The sequence below is a fragment of the Etheostoma spectabile genome, unplaced genomic scaffold (genome assembly GCF_008692095.1).
Source record: "Etheostoma spectabile isolate EspeVRDwgs_2016 unplaced genomic scaffold, UIUC_Espe_1.0 scaffold00019044, whole genome shotgun sequence".
NCBI lineage: Eukaryota > Metazoa > Chordata > Actinopteri > Perciformes > Percidae > Etheostoma > Etheostoma spectabile.
Window position 1 is genome coordinate 47,049 of NW_022604642.1, and position 17,408 is coordinate 64,456.

A 17,408-nucleotide genomic window follows, 5' to 3' on the forward strand; every position below is an offset into this window, starting at 1 on the left:
TCTTGTGCTCATGAAATAAAAAATATCTGTATTAATCTTTGTCTTTTTTTAAACTGAGTCTCCTCAAGGGCTTTTCAGCAGCTAGGACTCTTTACTTGCCACATGCCCTGGATAGAATATCTTAATTTATTTTCTCAGTGTGTTTATTTTGTTGCCATATTCAGGCCTTTATTATTGACAGGACAGCTTAGACTTGAAAGGAGAGAGAAAGGGGGAATGACATGCAGCAAAGGGCCACAGGTCGGACTCAGTGTGTGTTTTTTCTGGTAGATATGAAGCATGACAGATGGGTCACTCATGCTACAGAAGTATCTCGCAGCATGTGAAAGGGTTGTGTCACTTCCAGGGTCCATCTGTAGTGCTATCACAAGCAAACTATAGCCAGGAACTGAATATTGCCAAGAAGGGATATGAGTAGTTGAGTTTCTCAGAGGTCTGTGACAGTCATATTTTACTGTCCAAGTTGACTCAGGATACATTTTGTATTTACAGCCGTGTAGGGGAGCAGTGTATTAACAGGGATGCCACAGAACATATATCACTGCAGCTGCCTTTCTAATTGCTGAAGGCAGAGGAGAAGAATATATTGAATCTAGGAGGGGAAAGTGGGACAGGCAGTGGGGAAGTTATGAACACAAAATCGGGAACAAAAAAGATTTGAAGAGTTTTTTGTTTTTGTTTTTTCTATTTTAATTTATTGATACTGCAGTCAGTGTTAAGAATTCCTATATGAACTAACATCACATAACATTTCATGGCATATTGCTGTTTTAATACTTTATGTTCCACATGTTATTTTTCTGTTAACAGTGTAATTGATAATGCAAGAATCTGTTAGACAGTAAATTTCCTGGTGTTCCATTTTTACAAAGCATAATTCCTCACTGCAGTACCATGATGTTACTATAACAGTCATCTATCAGTCTGCTTCCTCTTCTCATCTACTTTTGATGGAACTTGGTCTTTACTTTAGAAATGTGCCTGACTCTGTTTTAGTGTGTGTGAGAACCTGTGACCATTGTAATCTAATATGTTGTTTATTCTGTTGTCCTGCATGCTTGCCAGTGGATTATAAAGGTGGGAATGGCTATATAATTTCACCCTGCTCCTCTGTAAATAGTCGATCGGTTCTTGCCAGTAATGCAATAGGTAACCAGTGTAAGAGTATGAAGCCTCTATCTGCTGCCAAAGCCTGCATACCCCAAATCCTGCCCTCTAAATTCAAGCCCAAGCTGCTGCCGCCCAGTGGTGACAGTCAGGAGAGCAGGACTAAAGCTATCAGGCACCCAAAGGCCCACAGCTGTGAGGAACTGTACACAGGGCCATGTGACACAGACTTTGCAGGAGCAGAGGAAAGGGAGAGTGGGCAACATTCAGACTCTAAGTCCAGCTGTGGCACCGAGTGTGCGGACGGCCTCAGGAATGCTTCCCCTGCAATTAAGAGGAGCGCCTCTGAGTTTTCCAGCCTGTACAGGACCATGCATTACATCCAGCGGCCCAGCTCGGCCGGCTGCAGCCCACACGGCAGCGTCCGCAGCCTGGCGTCTCTTTTTGAGAAGTCAAAGTCCGAAGGGGATGAAAGGTCAGAGGCAGATGAGGGGGGTAACATTCCAAGGGATGCAGTGTCGTCGCGGGTCAGTGAGTTTGAAATCATCATCCAGCGGTCCAGCTCGGCGCCCAGCCGCTCCTCCTCCCTGCCCACCCTGCACTCCAGCTACTGCCACAGCCCCGACCACAACCCCGCCCAACTCTACATGGCGTCTGCAGTGTCAGCGGAGTCCCTTTTGGTAGCTGACGCTACCCAGATGGATGCCTGCTCCCCAGTGGAGGCAGAGGGCAAGAGCTGTAGGGAGGAGGCCTTGTCGCCAGGCAGTGTGACTGTGGAGGAGGCTGCTTCCTCCTCAGAGGACAGACACAACGTCAGGACTGAGTCCCCCTCTAACACTGAGGTTGAGCAGATCTTCAGTAAAAGTTCCCCAGACCTGATCCACCAAAATGCCAGTGGATCAAAGAGTCCCTCAGCACTGCTGGCAGCATCACCTCCACTACACAACCCTCTCCACCACCACCACAACCACATCCTGCATCACCTGAACCATCAACTCCTCCTCAAACCCAGCAAATGCAAAGGCTCTTGCCCTGCCTCCTACACCCGCTTCACCACCATCCTCAGGCACGAGAGGCAACAGGCCACAACCCAACACGAGAGGCCGGCACCATTGGAGAAGAAGACCACGCTGCCTGGGAACCTCTTCCTCATGGGCCCCGCTCCCTTCAGGTTACGTAAGAACCTGCAGTCCCACCAAACTCGGAGGACACTGTTAGCCACCAAGGTGACAGTGGGCACCCAGAGACCCAGCACTTGGTCTCCTGAGCCCAGACCTCTGATCCCTCAGCGCCTGTCCTCCCTGGAAGTCCTGGAGAGGCTGAGTAACGGGGAGGGAAGCAACACTGAGCACCTGAGTAACTGGCAGGGCTTGGACGCCAACGGGAACCTACTGCAGCCGCTGGCAGCTCACCGCAGAGGTGGCTATCTCCATCCCTTCACACCACTGTCACCCTCCTCTCTCCTCGCTGTGTGGTCACTCATTTATCTCGACTCTCTCTCTTCACATTGTGTCCCTCTTTTCTCCACAAAGCAACGCCGCCACCTTCCATCTCTAGTCTGTGTGGTGTGTTTACAAAGTGACAGGGAAGCCTCCATCTCATTCTCAGTGTGCTGTTTGGTGCTCTTCCATTTCACTGTGAATAAGTATGGTCCCACGAACGCATCAAAACACTTCAGTGACTGTAGGAGGTTCAGGCAGCTTTTGGTAATGTATATATATCCTGGTGACATCAGATTTGAGTTGTATGCAAGAGTGCTAGAGCCTGCATTAAGCGTTACATCAATACAGACCGAATTCTAAGATAAACGTAGATATTACATCTGTCTTTTTTATGATCCTCAATGAGACAATACATCTTGTCCTTACACAGGCAATACATTTGAAAACCTTAACATACAATTTCCAGCCTTTCTCTGTAATGATTAAGCAGGATATTTCAATATAACATTGCATATGCTCTTTTGAACTGATGTTTCACCTTGTTTTTTTCTGTTTTGGGAACACTTTACATCTACAAGTTTTCATTCTTTCCCCATGAAAGGTTTGTTTTAGCCTGTCAGGATATTCCCTGCTTTTATTTATTTTACTTAACAGCTGGGACAAACCTGAAAACATTGATAGTTGTTACTTGTGGCCCTTGCTGGGACACAGAATGAAACATCTATGGTGGTGTGGGGAACAAATTAAGTCATGAAGATATGTCGATCAGTAAATCCATAATGTCATGTTTATTCTTTTGGCCATTATACAGTAGGTTTCATTGTTGTCTTTTCTTTTGTTTTTTTCATGAACACACATCTGACCACTCTGTGTTAATTCCTATGTGCATGCAGGAATACATTTGGCTTTTTGGATGTGTGTGTGCTTTTTGTTTTAGTGTTGCAGAGATTACGGTGTTCATTCCAAGCATGCATAGTTGTGTTTATTGTATATGTGTATGATTCTATTCATTGGAATTAAGGAGTTGACTGCAATATCATCATCTTCTATTTGAGAAGTTTTGTTCTTTGAATTGTATTTGTCTTGAGGTTGACAGCGTAATCTTCTTTCTGTTTATGTTTCAGACTCGTCCCCAGTTCTCGGAGAGAGCCAGGATGACGTGTTGCGAAGGCGTCATGGGGACAAAGAGGTGAACTTTCTTTACATTTAAGCCAAACTTTCATAAATTACACATTCACTGACAACAAGAGCTGTGTTCAGAATGAGGAAATCAACCATTATACACAACAAAGAATGTGTTACATGATTAAAACAGTAGAGGAGAGCCATATCTGGAGGGGACAAACACTTTAGTCTGGTTTCCTGTCAGAAAATCTTGGAGGAGCAGCGGCGGCTGAAGCGGGAACAGGAAGAGGCTGACACGGCATCGAGACGACACACAGGCATTGTTCCGACACACCACCAGTTCATCACCAACGAGCGCTTTGGAGACCTGCTCAACATCACAGATAACACAGAGAAGAGGAAATCAGGCATAGAGGTACAATACAGGGCCGTGTCTTATTCTTCTGTAAGCAGGAAAAAAGATGGCAGATGCTTTGTCAGTTTGGGTGTGAGTCAGAATGAGGGGGGGTTGGGCTTGTCAGCGAGATTTTTGGAGACACAGATGGCTTTCCCTTCTGGGTCAACAATTTACAGCGTGAGAGCAGTGATAGAAGGTAAAATACAAGTTGTTGAATGTATCACTGAATATCTCCAGTAGGCTGCCAGACACGGTGTACCGGATTAGGGTATAGCGACCCTTTGGTGTGTGCCTGCTGCCTTGGCAGGCCAGTCTCACAGTAAACAACCCCCAGTAGTTTCTTACTGGACATGCTCCAGAGGAACCCAGTCAGTCACAAGCACCTCATTCCTGTCATTGTGAGAATTATTATGTTCAGATGGGGCACTGAAAGGACAACTCAGGCAGATTTACAGCTCACAAACAAATGCCAGAAGAATCTTTTCCCGATACACATACATGACAACACCCAGAGAGTATAGTAACCAAAAAGTTACAAAAGACCTATTCACACGGGACTGGTATGACCAGGGGACCTGGGACTAGTAATACTATTCAATTCAATTCAATTCAATTCAATTTTATTTATAGTATCAATTCATAACAAGAGTTATCTCAAGACACTTTACAGATAGACCACACTCCAGAATTTACAAGGACCCAACAGTTCTAGTAGTTTCCTCCAGAGCAAGCAACAGTGCGACAGTGGCGAGGAAAAACTTCCTTTTAGGCAGAAACCTCGGTCAGACCCAGGCTCTTGGTAGGCGGTGTCTGACGGGCCGGTTGGGGTTAGAATGAAGAGTGGCAATAACAAAAATAGAAAAAATTAGTAGTTTGTAGCAGTTCTTTGTGGTAGTTCCTGGCATAGCAGGACGCTGTGCGGCATTACAAGGCACAGCAGGACGTAGCATGACGTAGCAGGACGTAGCAGGACGTAGCAGGGCACCGCAGTGTAGCAGTTGAACATGGCATCACAGAACGTGTAGCGGAACCATGGCAATAGCTGCTACCCTGATTTCGGAGCCTCTCTGATCCAAGGGAACATGCTGGGGAAAAAAGAACATAAGGACTCCGGGGAATGACTCCCCAGAAATAGGTTAGTAACAAGCATTTCTGGGACATGGATGCACATAAATGAAAAGATGGAAAGATAGAGGAGAGAGGAGCTCAGTGTATCAAAATAAGTCCCCAACTGTCTAAAACGATTACAACAAAACCAAGAGAGACAAGGTAAAGAGAGCTCCAGCCCGGCCGGGCCAGAACTCTCCCCAACCGGATCGAGCTGTATGCCAAGTCTCCCTTTAGTTCTATTATATTCTTGATTATATGTTAGATAAATCTGAAAACTATGTGACTAACTACTACTCCCTAACAAAATTTGATTCTATGCCCTAACTAGTGTATCAAAATAAGTCCCAAGCTGTCTAAAACTATTATTACAACAAAACCAAGAGAGACGAGGTAAAGAGAGCTCCAGCCCGGCCGGGCCAGAACTCCCCCCAACCGGATCGGGCTGTATGCCAAGTCTCCCTTTAGTTATATTATATGATAGATAAATCTGAAAACAATGTGACTAACTACTACTCCCTAACAATATTCGATTCTATGCCCTAACTATAAGCTTTATCAAAAAGGAAAGTCTTAAGCCTACTCTTAAATGTGGAGACGGTGTCTGCCTCCCGGACCCAAACTGGAACCTGGTTCCACAGGAGAGGAGCCTGATAGCTGAACGCTCTGGCTCCCGTTCTACTTTTAGAGACTCTAGGAACCACCAGTAACCCTGCATTCTGGGAGCGTAGTTCTCTCCTAGGGTTGTAAGGTACTATAAGCTCTTTAAGATAAGATGGAGCCTGACCATGAAGAGCTTTGTAGGTGAGAAGAAGGATTTTAAATTCTATTCTAAATTTTACAGGAAGCCAATGCAGAGAAGCTAAAACAGGAGAAACGTGATCTCTTTTCCTGGTTCCCGTCAGAACACGTGCCGCAGCATTCTGGATCAGCTGTAGAGTCTTTATGGATTTTTTCGAGCAGCCTGATAACAGAGAATTGCAGTAATCCAACCTAGAAGTAACAAATGCATGGACTAGTTTTTCTGCATCATTTTTAGACAGGATATTCCTGATTTTTGCAATATTACGTAGGTGAAAAAAGGCGATCCTTGAAATTTGCTTTAAGTGGGAATTAAAGGACATGTCCTGATCAAAGATGACTCCAAGATTCTTCACTGTGGTGCTGGAGGCCAGGGTGATGCCATCCAGAGTAACTATATCTTTGGATAGTGCGTCACGGAGGTGCTTGGGTCCGAGAGCAATAACTTCAGTTTTATCTGAGTTTAACATTAGAAAATTACAGGTCATCCAGGTTTTAATATCTTGAAGGCACGTTTGAAGTTTAGCTAACTGATTAGTTTCATCCGGCTTGATTGATAGATATAATTGAGTATCATCTGCATAACAATGAAAGTTTATGGAGTGTTTCCTAATAATACTGCCTAAAGGAAGCATATATAAAGTGAACAGGATTGGACCGAGCACAGATCCTTGTGGGACTCCATGACTAACCTTGGCGTGCACAGAGGATTTATCGTTAACATTAACAAACTGAGATCGATCTGATAAATAAGACTTAAACCAGCTTAGAGCAGTCCCTTTAATGCCAATTAAATGTTCCAATCTCTGTAATAAGATATAATGGTCAATGGTATCAAATGCAGCGCTAAGATCTAATAACACAAGTACAGAGATAAGTCCTTTGTCTGAAGCAATTAGGAGGTCATTAGTAATTTTCACAAGTGCTGTCTCTGTGCTATGATGAACTCTAAATCCTGACTGAAAATCCTCAAATAAGCTGTTGCTATGCAGAAAGTCGCACAGCTGTTTGGCGACTGCTTTCTCAAGAATCTTAGAGAGAAATGGAAGGTTGGATATAGGTCTATAGTTGGCTAAAACATCTGGATCAAGGTTTGGCTTTTTCAGAAGAGGTTTAATTACAGCTACTTTAAAGTGCTGTGGTACATAGCCTGTTAATAAAGACAAATTGGTTATATTTAGTAGTGAAGTGTTGACTAATGGTAAAACTTCTTTGAGTAGCCTAGTCGGGATGGGATCTAAGAGGCAGGTTGATGGCTTAGATGAAGAAATAATTGAATTAAATTGATAAAGATCAAGTGAAGCAAAGCAGTCAAAACATGTGTCTGGTTTTACAGCTGTTTCTAAGATTCCTGAGTTTAGAGATAAGTCAGTGCCAGTTAAAGGCAGGTCTTGGTGAATTTTGCTTCTAATAGTTATAATTTTATCATTGAAGAACCTCATAAAGTCGTTACTACTAAGAGCTATGGGAATACTTGGCTCAGTAGAGCTGTGACCTTCTGTTAGCCTGGCTACAGTACTGAAAAGAAACCTGGGGTTGTTCCTATTTTCCTCTATCAATGACGAGTAGTACGCTGCTCTGGCATTACGGAGGGCCTTCCTATACGTTTTAAGACTATCTTGCCAGGTTAAACGAGAATTTTCCAGTTTGGTGGAGCGCCAGATCTTCTCAAGTTTCCGCGATATTTGCTTTAATTTGCGAGTTTCAGTGTTATACCATGGAGCTAACCGTCTTTGTTTTATTATCTTCTTTTTTAGAGGGGCAACAGAGTCTAGAGTCATTCGTAGCGAGCCTGCTGCACTATCAACAAAATGATCGATTTGGGAGGGACTAATAGCATAGGAGTCCTCCGTTACTTTGGGACTTGGTAATGAATTAAATGCTAACGGAATCGCATCCTTAAATTTAGCTACAGCACTATCAGATAGACATCTTGTATAGGAGGTTTTGCCTAACAGCGTGTAGTTCAGCAGTATAAACTCAAAAGTTATCAAACAGTGGTCAGATAGGAAGGGATTCTGTGGGAACACTATTAAATGTTCAATTTCAACACCATACACCAGAACAAGATCGAGGGTGTGGTTAAAACGGTGAGTCGGTTTATGTACACTTTGAGAGAAGCCAATAGAATCTAATAGAGAGATAAACGCAGTGCTAAGGCTATCATTCTCATCGTCCACATGAATATTAAAATCCCCTACAATAATAACTTTGTCCGTTTTTAGCACTAAGTTCGATAGAAACTCTGCAAATTCGGATAAAAATTCAGAGTATGGACTAGTTGCCAGGTCCCCTCCAGTCAGAAGTAAAAAACTTAAAACTTGAAACTCGGAGGGACAGGGCTTTTTCTGTGGTTAGACCTAAACTCTGGAACGCTCTGCCCCTCCATGTTTTGAACAGTGTTTTAAGTCTCGTCTAAAGACACATTTTTATTCTTTGGCTTTTAACTCCGTGTGAGTTGTGTGGTCCTCTGATGTCTCTTATTGTTTTTCTGTATTTTAGCATTTATTCATTTTATCTTTTTTGTTTTTACAATATTTTATATTAATTGTTTTGTATGTTTGAGTTTTCTGTGCAACCCTTTGGTAACTTTGTGTTTGTAAAATGTGCTATAGAAATAAAGTGGATTGGATTGGATTGAAGTTGGGGGCACACAAAATGGGTTCTGGGGGTCCTCTGCCGGAAAAGATTTTTGATTGGATTTCCTGCTTTTCTACATACAGTGCATGTATAGACTATGGTGATACAAAATCCAGCAACTAATTAATTAAGTCGATCATAATGATAAATTCTTCCAGAAAACAATAACATTAAACTAAATTGATGGGGGGGGGGACACATACAATATCTTAAAAGGTTGGGGGGACATGTCCCCTTTGATCCCCAATGAAAATGACACCCTAGCCCCCGCTTCTCTATTTTGCGTGGCACATACACACTGAATAAGTGAAGTCTGTATTTTACTCAAATTTACTGACTCATTTACTTCCCATGGATAAGCTTTTTCAAAACTTTCATTTATAATTGGCAACGCAGCCAAAACTACCTCCAATCACTGAGATTCCAATTCGCATTGGACTAGTAGTATTATCACACAACCTGTGTCTGGAAAAATATGGTAGGTCATTTGCGGTGGAATGTTTACCTCACAAATGACTGACATAGCAGGTTTGCACGGGATTAAGATCATAGATGACCTCTGTAATTGTAACAAATTACTAGAGGTCCTTCAGGCAAGACTAGTCCCTTGTGAATAGTGCTAATAGGCTTGCGAATAGATGTGTGTGTGTGTGTGTGTATATATACTGTACATAGGGATATTTAGTCTTTTGGATAACTTTCACTGACTGAGTACAATGTAGAATAATATGTATTTAATAGTATGTAAGTAACTATGACATAAGAGTGACTTTTTTTTAAATGTACACAGAGAACTCCAGCCATGGCTCGCTTCGACTTCAGAGCAGAAACTCTAAAGTGAGTAATCTATCTGTCTATTATCAGTTTCACAACAGGTGGTATTTGTTGCAGGTATGTTTTCTTTGATTGCATGAGATTGTAGAGGTGTTAAAGATGCAGTTATATTGTGTCTAACTTGTGTACATTAACCACATGAGGAGAACTTGCTGATGTAATTATTATCTCATAAGTGGGCTGGTAATAAACCAATGCAAACTCATACAATTGCAGGAAATTACTGTTAAGAATAGGGGAATAATAATAGATGTCCAAGCTTTTACTTGAATGTGGAAAAATCCCACCCATCTGTTTAGAATGTATTAGATCACCCTTACTTAATTTTCAAACTGTAAGATTTTTAGTCACTTTCAGTTTCATTTGATGTGAATAACTAATCTCTTTGGAACATTTCTAGGGAACTACCGTTTCAGAAGGGAGACATTGTCTACATTATTCGGCAGGTGGATCAAAACTGGTATGAAGGGGAACATCATGGAAGAGTTGGCATTTTCCCTCAAAGTTATGTTGAGGTATGTGAGTTCAGTGAGTTTCCATAAATGGATATGTTTTGTAATTGCAGTGTTGGAGATGTTTTGCATAATCTTTCTGCCGCACAATGTGATTTGACTTGTACTTTTGTACTCAATCAGCTGTTATGTGTTGCCTTCTTCAGCTCCTTCCGCCCACAGAGAAAGCCCAGCCAAAGAAAAGTGCCCCAGTGCAGGTACTCGAATATGGAGAGGCTGTCGCCCGCTTCAACTTCAATGGGGACACAGTGGTGGAAATGTCCTTCAGAAAGGTACAGAGGGGTCATTACAAACTGAAAAACATTTAGAATCACTTTAAAGGAACTTTATCCTTTTGTTCACGATGGTCTAAACCGACTAAATATGTATCTGCAGGGAGAGAGGATAACGCTGATTCGTAGGGTTGATGAAAACTGGTATGAAGGCAAAATCTCAGGCACCAACCGCCAAGGCATCTTCCCCGTCACCTACGTAGAAGTGAACAAACGACCCCGCATCAAAAACGGAGTGGAGTATCTCGACCCTCCTGTCAGCCAGTCGCCACAGCGCAGCACCAACGCTTCTCCTCAGGTACGGAGACCAAACTGGTCAATCACTCGTGGGTGATATTGATGGGGGTAGTGACGATTGATGATTGGTTAAGGCAACAAGTTTTTATCTTTTAGTGTTTGGTTGTTTTACTACTACACTTCTGAACCCATACAATATCTTCTATGTTCACCTTGACACCCAACTTTTAATTTAATTATTTTTTTGCCCAGTGAATTTGTCTCATTGTTTGTTTCCTTTTCTTTCTCTCATCCCCTCTTCTTCTCTTTGCTCCTCCCACGTTCCTGTTGCCCTTAAAAGCTGAATCGTAACCGTCTGACCACCTCCCCCTTACCCCTTCCTCGCTCCCCCCGCCGCTCGGTGTCCCCTGAGGTCCACGCTATCTCCTCTGAGTGGATCTCCCTGACTGTGGGAGGAGGGAGCCCTCCTGCCGCCCCCACCCCTCCCCTGCCACCGTTGCCCACTGTGTCCTATCGCTGCGGCGAGTACCTGCCCCCGCCCTACTCGGCCAGTCCCGTGCCTCATATCACCGGCAGCCCATACTGCATCTCCCCCACGGCGTCCCCATCTGCCTCCCCTCTTCCCCCACCTTATCCGCCCAGACCCAACTCAACCACTCCCTTCCTCACGTTCACCCCACCTCAGGGGAGGGACTACCTGCTCTCCTCTCCCTTCACACATCTGTCAGGCAGTGTGAGCCCCTGTGGAGGGCCGGTGCTGGAGGGCTGGCTGAGGGGGGAGAAGGAGTTGACAGAAAGGGAAGGCTCAGAGGTTGACAGGGGCCACGCAGCCCCGGGCAGCAGGCGAAATAGCCCTGCAGAGGTATCTTCTGCATGGTGTGCGGTGTTGCATCTCAGGTTCACTTAGCAACATGGAATTTTGGCCATAGTTTGATTCTCTAAGATAGATGTTTGATGAAGTACTGAAGCTCACATTTCTGTGTGGAAAACATAACTAACTTAGATTTGACCTGAAGTTGATTTTAGCCTCATGGATGAATCTGCTGGTTTAGTGGACGCAGAATAAGTTAAACTGGTCAAACTTATCACAATTACTGGTCATGCTTAAAGCTGCAGGTCTGCATGTTGTTGTTGTGTGCGCGCTACTAACACTCACGTGTTTTCTCAGTGTAAATGTGTGTTTTAGATGTACTAGCTGTAAAGGACTGAAAGAGGAGCTCTTGTGCTGCATTTCCAGGATTGATTTAAGAGTTCAAGTTTCTTTCTCTTTCTTTCAATTTAGCATTTGGTTGCATGTTGTTGTTTCTTCATGCAGATGTGTTATGACTTGGATGCCATTGGAGTTTTGAAGTTTATTTAGGACAGTGACATATTTCCTAGTGAGTATTTATAGATTTCACATGTTGGCTTGTCTTTCAAAACCTGCTGTGAGGTTGAAATTTCCATCCACAGGGAACACAACCTGACTGTGACTGAAGCATGGACATATTTACAGCAGGTGGATACGTGGTGCGAGCCTTAGAGGAAAGCCTTTATTTTGAAATTACCTTGCTGATTTGACTATTTTGTGTTGCAGTTTGGGAAGAATGAGGCTGATCATCATGGACGGAGATCCAGAAGCCCTGTGATGCTGTTTGACATCCAAGACAACAACAATGTTAACTCATTTGCGGTAAGATTTACAAAAGTAATGTGTAGTTTAAGTGACTTCATCATCTGTTTAACTTTTTAACCCATCACTTTGAAAGATCCATTTACCTCGGATCATATTTAACTCCCATTGCATGTTCATACTGAATAGTATCCTGTAAAGAAGTGAACTAATATTTCATGTTTCCTGTCTACATGCTCTCACTCTGAGGTCTTGCCTTTTCCATCCCTCTCCTCCTGGGCTCCACCAACGTCTCCTCTACTTTTTCTCCTGGCTTTTAACGGATCACTTCCTTTTCTGCCTTGCTACTTACTGGACACATTGAATCCCCCCCATCCCCCATTCCCTCTTTAACTCTTCATCTCCTCACCTCAACGTCCCCTTGGGGCCTCTGGGACTCTCGGTGGGACCGCTGTTGTCTTTCTCTGACGACTTCACCTACTACTACTACTACTACTACTAGGAGGCAGTGTGTAATGAGATCTTGAATATAGCTGAGACCTCAGTGAGGTACTGCAGCAACCTGTCCCACCACCCTCATGACTCTGTCCATAGACTGCACCCCCACCCCAGTAAACAATCTCTCATCATTTCCCAGCAACCCCAGTCCCACAGCAGCAGCCCGGAGCCAAACCGTCTCAACTGTGGAGTGTGAGTAAGCTATGTGTTTCAGTTTTACTTTCACATGTACTGTATGTTTTTTTATTTTTTTATTTACTGGTTTCACAGTTTCTTCTAAGCTTGGCAAATGTACCAATTTATCTTTGCATCCTACTCCAGTTTCCAGGCGCTGTACAGTTACGCGCCGCAGAACGAAGACGAGCTGGAGCTGCAGGAGGGAGATCTTGTCAGCGTCATGGAGAAGTGCGATGACGGCTGGTTTGTTGGTATGTGCCTGCAGTAATCAGGATACATTCCTCAGAGACGCAGTCACACTCACTGTGTCACATTAATCCATATAAGGTTTCTGCAGAATGACAGCAAAGGACTGCATGTGTGCAATGTGCATGCTCAGTGCAGAAATAGAGTCATTTACACATCCTTTTTATAAATAGTTTTTAAAGAATGACAGATTGACTGGAAAGTACATGCACAGGACCTGCACTCAATTTTAAATAGAGCTTAAATAAGTTATTTTTGTATTAAAATCAAGGCATTTGTAGCCTTTAATCTAAGAAAGAAGCCATTAACATTATTTTGCCTGATCCATGTTTTTCTTTCTTTTTCTCTACAGGAACCTCAAAGAGGACAAAACAGTTTGGGACTTTCCCTGGGAATTACGTGAAGGAGGTGAAACTGTAAAGATATCTAATCTGGCTGTAACACATGGTTGCCTGTCAAGCTTGGGAAGTTATTACTATCGCGCATGGCTGTTGGTTAGCATAGTAATTTAGCCAGGCGAATCCATTTTGTCTGGGAAAGTGATCAGTTTGGCCGGAGGTATGTCAAACTGCACGGCGAGGCGGAGACAGAGACAGCTCACTGCCCAGACCTCAGCATGGTGTACACCTTGACCACATTTAGCACACTTCTTGACAGAATTCGTCCATCTCCACATTACTCCTTGAAAACACCTACCACAAACTAGCTTTTCTTGTACAGATAATAGCTTCCATCCTGTCCATGTAATTTACAGTGTTGACAAAGCACCTCGGTCTGGAGCCCGGCAGCAGAGCAGTGTATGGATTAAAGAGTGGATCTTATTACCTGAACTGGACTTGGGAGGAATTCAGAATGTATTTTTTATGGGATGTGTGGTTGGAGCTGTTTGTCATAAGCTACCTTTCAGGACCAGAGTTGTCTGGTTTTCATGATTAGCCAAGTATGATGCAAACCATGCCTTTGCTTCCAATAGAAAACCTTCAGTGTTTGGATCAACGCACCCTAACTAAATGAAACTGAATGTGGTGGTTCATTCTTGAACTCGGTTTAGATGTGAGAAAATGACCTTAAATTCAGTACCCAGACTTATGTGTGAAGCCCTTTTAGAGACTGGTCTGACTTTTCAGTTACATGTTATGAATCATCATAAAGTCAGTATTGGCTCCCTTTGAAGAAAACATCACAGCATTCACAACTCAGTGTAACCCAAAAGCTTTAGATACCGGTGTAGTTTTGCCTTCTTATTCTAGCCAACGGTTGCTATGCAACAGTTATGACCTGTGCATGGTAATGTGTGCTGTTAGCTTCTCTTATTCCCAGTTACCACGGCAAACACAGACACAGGATACGGGGACTGTGTTGCATGTCTGATAAAAGTGAAGAGAAAGTGTGTACATGCACATCTAATATTTTCAGAATGTATTCATTTGTCCTTTTATACCTCATCTGTCAAAATAGAAGCAAGCTGTGTTTGCTGATGGATGATGCCTGTAAGGTAGCTGGTGGTAGACGCCTGGCTCCAGCGCAACCACAGGACAGGCGTGGTAGCATTTAACTTCCTGTTTGGTCATTTTAGGGAGATCCCACCTAACAAGATAATAGTAGATTCATCACAAACTGTTTAATGTTTCAAGTAAAATAATCCTACTGATTTTTAAGAACAAATTGAGATTTGAACCATGCCCTTACTGATAAGCTTGTATGTTTTATTTTGCCATGTAAATGTGTACAGAAATCTTTAAGAGGCCTTCCAAATATGGCTACATATTTTCATATGTAATGACTACAACTTGGAAAATACATTTAGTGGAATGATTCGAATAATACAATGAGCATTAGGTACAGCATACACTGTAAAATCAGTAGAGACTGACAAATCGGAGCATGGAACACTTTCAGCTCTTGCCTAAATATTTGCCACCTTTAGCTGAAAAGCCAACAAAAGTGCTGACAGGGTAAACAGGCCGCTGAGCCTAAACAGCTCCCTGATGGAAGATTGCTTTGAATTTTGCTATCAAAGCATCAGAACCGTCTTCCCGCGAGTACAGAGCGCCCACATCTCCAGCACCGACCCTGTATCAGATGCCAAATGTCAGAATAGATCATCTACACATGCACAGATTGAAAGATGATAGCTATTGTTTGTTTTTTTCTCCTTGTGTTTTCATCAAATTCCTTGTTGTCATCAACTGCCGCTCTGTGCTCATCTATACTTCAGCAGAACTGTCATATATTGCTCGCAAATAATTCTTAGAGCTTGTTATGACCTGCTTAGACTGGCAGACGGGTGCATTTTGTAGGGTAATTGCTATGGAAGAATTTTAAAGTCTATTTAGTTTATACCAGGTAATGAGCTTGTTTCTGATGCTTCAAGTAGCTGAAGTCGGATCCTTTTCTCAATCCACACATTTCTAATCAAATGGTGCCAGACTATCAGTGGGCCTACCTTTTTAGTATAACTCTTTATGTTTGCCTGAGTACACAAAATCAGAAACATAATGTGAAGTATTGGAATATTAAACAGTAGCTCTCACTTGGGTCTAAAAGTGTATGTTTATATCTTTGTATTTGTTTTTTAAGTGTTAGCTACAGTTGTGCAGTGATGATGAACATTGACCTCATTGGAACATGGTTTGAAGCTGTATGTGGCTGCCACATAAGTGATATATGAAGTAAAATAATTGATGAAGTACATTAATTTATCAAAATTCAGTAGCAATCAGTGTTTCATCCTCTCTGGCGTGAGACAAAATCAAGCGTGTCTTCACCACTGACAATTTTGTCAACATCAGTGAAGGAATGTTTTCTCAAGATAGTGCACTGCATTATGGGTTTGCCTGTATAGCACTGATATAATATTCAGGTATTTTGTTACACCACAAAAGCATGTTTTCCCCTCCACTGCTGGCTAAACATTTTTGTTCCTGTGTAACTCCTGCTGCACATGTCAGTGCTGATTGGTTGGGAGTCTGTTGACCTGTAGGCTTTTCTTCCCTGACAGAACAACGAGGAGGGAGTGTTTGCTCCATCTCAAACACACGAACGTGATGAACAAGTTAACAATCGCACATTTAGTCATATGGTATTGTGCTCCAGAAAACATCACAGGATGTATGAATGTATGAATTTATGAATGTGGCGCATTGCACACATAATATGTAAAAACAACTCTGTACTTTCATCTTGAATGAACATGCAGACTATTGAGCAACATGGCACAAGAAGGATTGTAAATATGTAAAATAAAAAAAGGACTGCGAGTGACTCTTGTCACTTGCAGCGGTTTATTTACCTGAAGGATTTTTTTTTGGCAAAGCACAGAGTGGAGCATTATTGAGCACAGGAAGTCTGACGCATATTAACATTACGCTGCCATTTGTGACGATCATCATGCCTTATGTTGGATGCAAAATTGTGCCTCATTTTCATTTAAGTGTTTTTTTGGAGTATCACTGAAAGTATCCATGACATATTTAATGTAACTATGGTAGTCCCATTAGTCCTAGTCTCTGTGATGGGAGAACATTAACTAAGAACTTGTCAGGTACTGTGCAAGTACCTAAAAGTGTGACACAATGCTTTAACTTAATGATTAATAATCATAAGAATGGACTAGTTTGAGGAGACGCACAACCTGCAACAGGTTTGGTTTGTTTGCTTCAATTTGCAGTGCTGTTACATTGACAATATTAAAATAAAAAGATACTATACACTGCTGTGACTTCGGTATTATGCAATATTTAATAAACAATTTAAAGCACTTGGTGTGTCACCTGTTTTAATTTTTGGCAAAGATTTGAATGATAGTAGAGTTTCGCATTTATAGAACATTTAATATCCTTTGGCATATAAATGGCAATGGAGTAAAGTCTCACGTATAAAGGTTTAGGAGCAAGTACACGGGGTTTTTGAAGGCACGTTCTCTGAAGCTGTGTACACATGAGCATATGCAAATTCATGTAAGCTAAAGGTGGAGCTGCAAGTCTCTGTGTTGCTGAACTGTGTGATGATCTTTCTTTTTTTAATGTTGCCCATGCACCCTGGATAGTTATTGATGTTAATGCAACAGCGGTGAAATAACAAGTAGTAGGTATTAGAGGATAACTTCTGTAATGTCAGTAGGTTTACATAAGGTAGGCCTACACTTATTTTGGCTGCTGTGTTGACTCACAAAGCAGACATCAGCATGTCTGATGGGTAAAATCCCATTAGGGGGATTTGGGTTGATAGGTTTGTTCATAGGCCTTCACACACAGGAGCAGTTGTAGGCCTAATTTCAATTTAACATCTAAGGGCTTCACTTTAGAGCTCTTCCAGACTTCACTGGCGTGTTGAGGATGCATGTAAACCCCATAAGAAAGGACGTGTTTCCTTTGGTCAGTCTGCCCGGAGCTTTTTTTT

General features: G+C 42.5%; 1 protein-coding gene and 1 long non-coding RNA gene across 17 annotated transcripts in view; one reads left to right on the top strand and one right to left on the bottom strand.

Moving 5' to 3' along the window:
* Nucleotides 1–16,768, top strand: part of sorbs1 (sorbin and SH3 domain containing 1) — a 48,247-nt gene extending 31,479 nt beyond the window's left edge. For 13 of the 16 annotated variants that reach the window (XM_032509902.1, XM_032509899.1, XM_032509911.1 and 10 more), the window contains 12 exons: nucleotides 1,066–2,526; nucleotides 3,674–3,738; nucleotides 3,919–4,089; nucleotides 9,410–9,456; nucleotides 9,854–9,968; nucleotides 10,112–10,237; nucleotides 10,341–10,535; nucleotides 10,815–11,336; nucleotides 12,051–12,146; nucleotides 12,589–12,776; nucleotides 12,906–13,012; nucleotides 13,360–16,768. In XM_032509902.1, coding sequence (XP_032365793.1) covers nucleotides 1,066–2,526; nucleotides 3,674–3,738; nucleotides 3,919–4,089; nucleotides 9,410–9,456; nucleotides 9,854–9,968; nucleotides 10,112–10,237; nucleotides 10,341–10,535; nucleotides 10,815–11,336; nucleotides 12,051–12,146; nucleotides 12,589–12,776; nucleotides 12,906–13,012; nucleotides 13,360–13,427 — 3,161 coding nt within the window. In that variant the 3' untranslated portion in view covers nucleotides 13,428–16,768. The remainder of the gene's footprint in view (nucleotides 1–1,065; nucleotides 2,527–3,673; nucleotides 3,739–3,918; nucleotides 4,090–9,409; nucleotides 9,457–9,853; nucleotides 9,969–10,111; nucleotides 10,238–10,340; nucleotides 10,536–10,814; nucleotides 11,337–12,050; nucleotides 12,147–12,588; nucleotides 12,777–12,905; nucleotides 13,013–13,359) is intronic. The other 3 variants (XM_032509913.1, XM_032509915.1, XM_032509916.1) reach the window with 3 other exon arrangements.
* LOC116683567 (uncharacterized) lies at nucleotides 5,468–12,662 on the bottom strand. Its single transcript, XR_004330572.1, has 3 exons — nucleotides 12,564–12,662; nucleotides 5,685–5,693; nucleotides 5,468–5,478 (listed from the first exon to the last, which is right to left on the bottom strand). It is a non-coding gene; the product is annotated as an uncharacterized LOC116683567 (long non-coding RNA).
* Nucleotides 16,769–17,408: the final 640 nt, after the last annotated feature.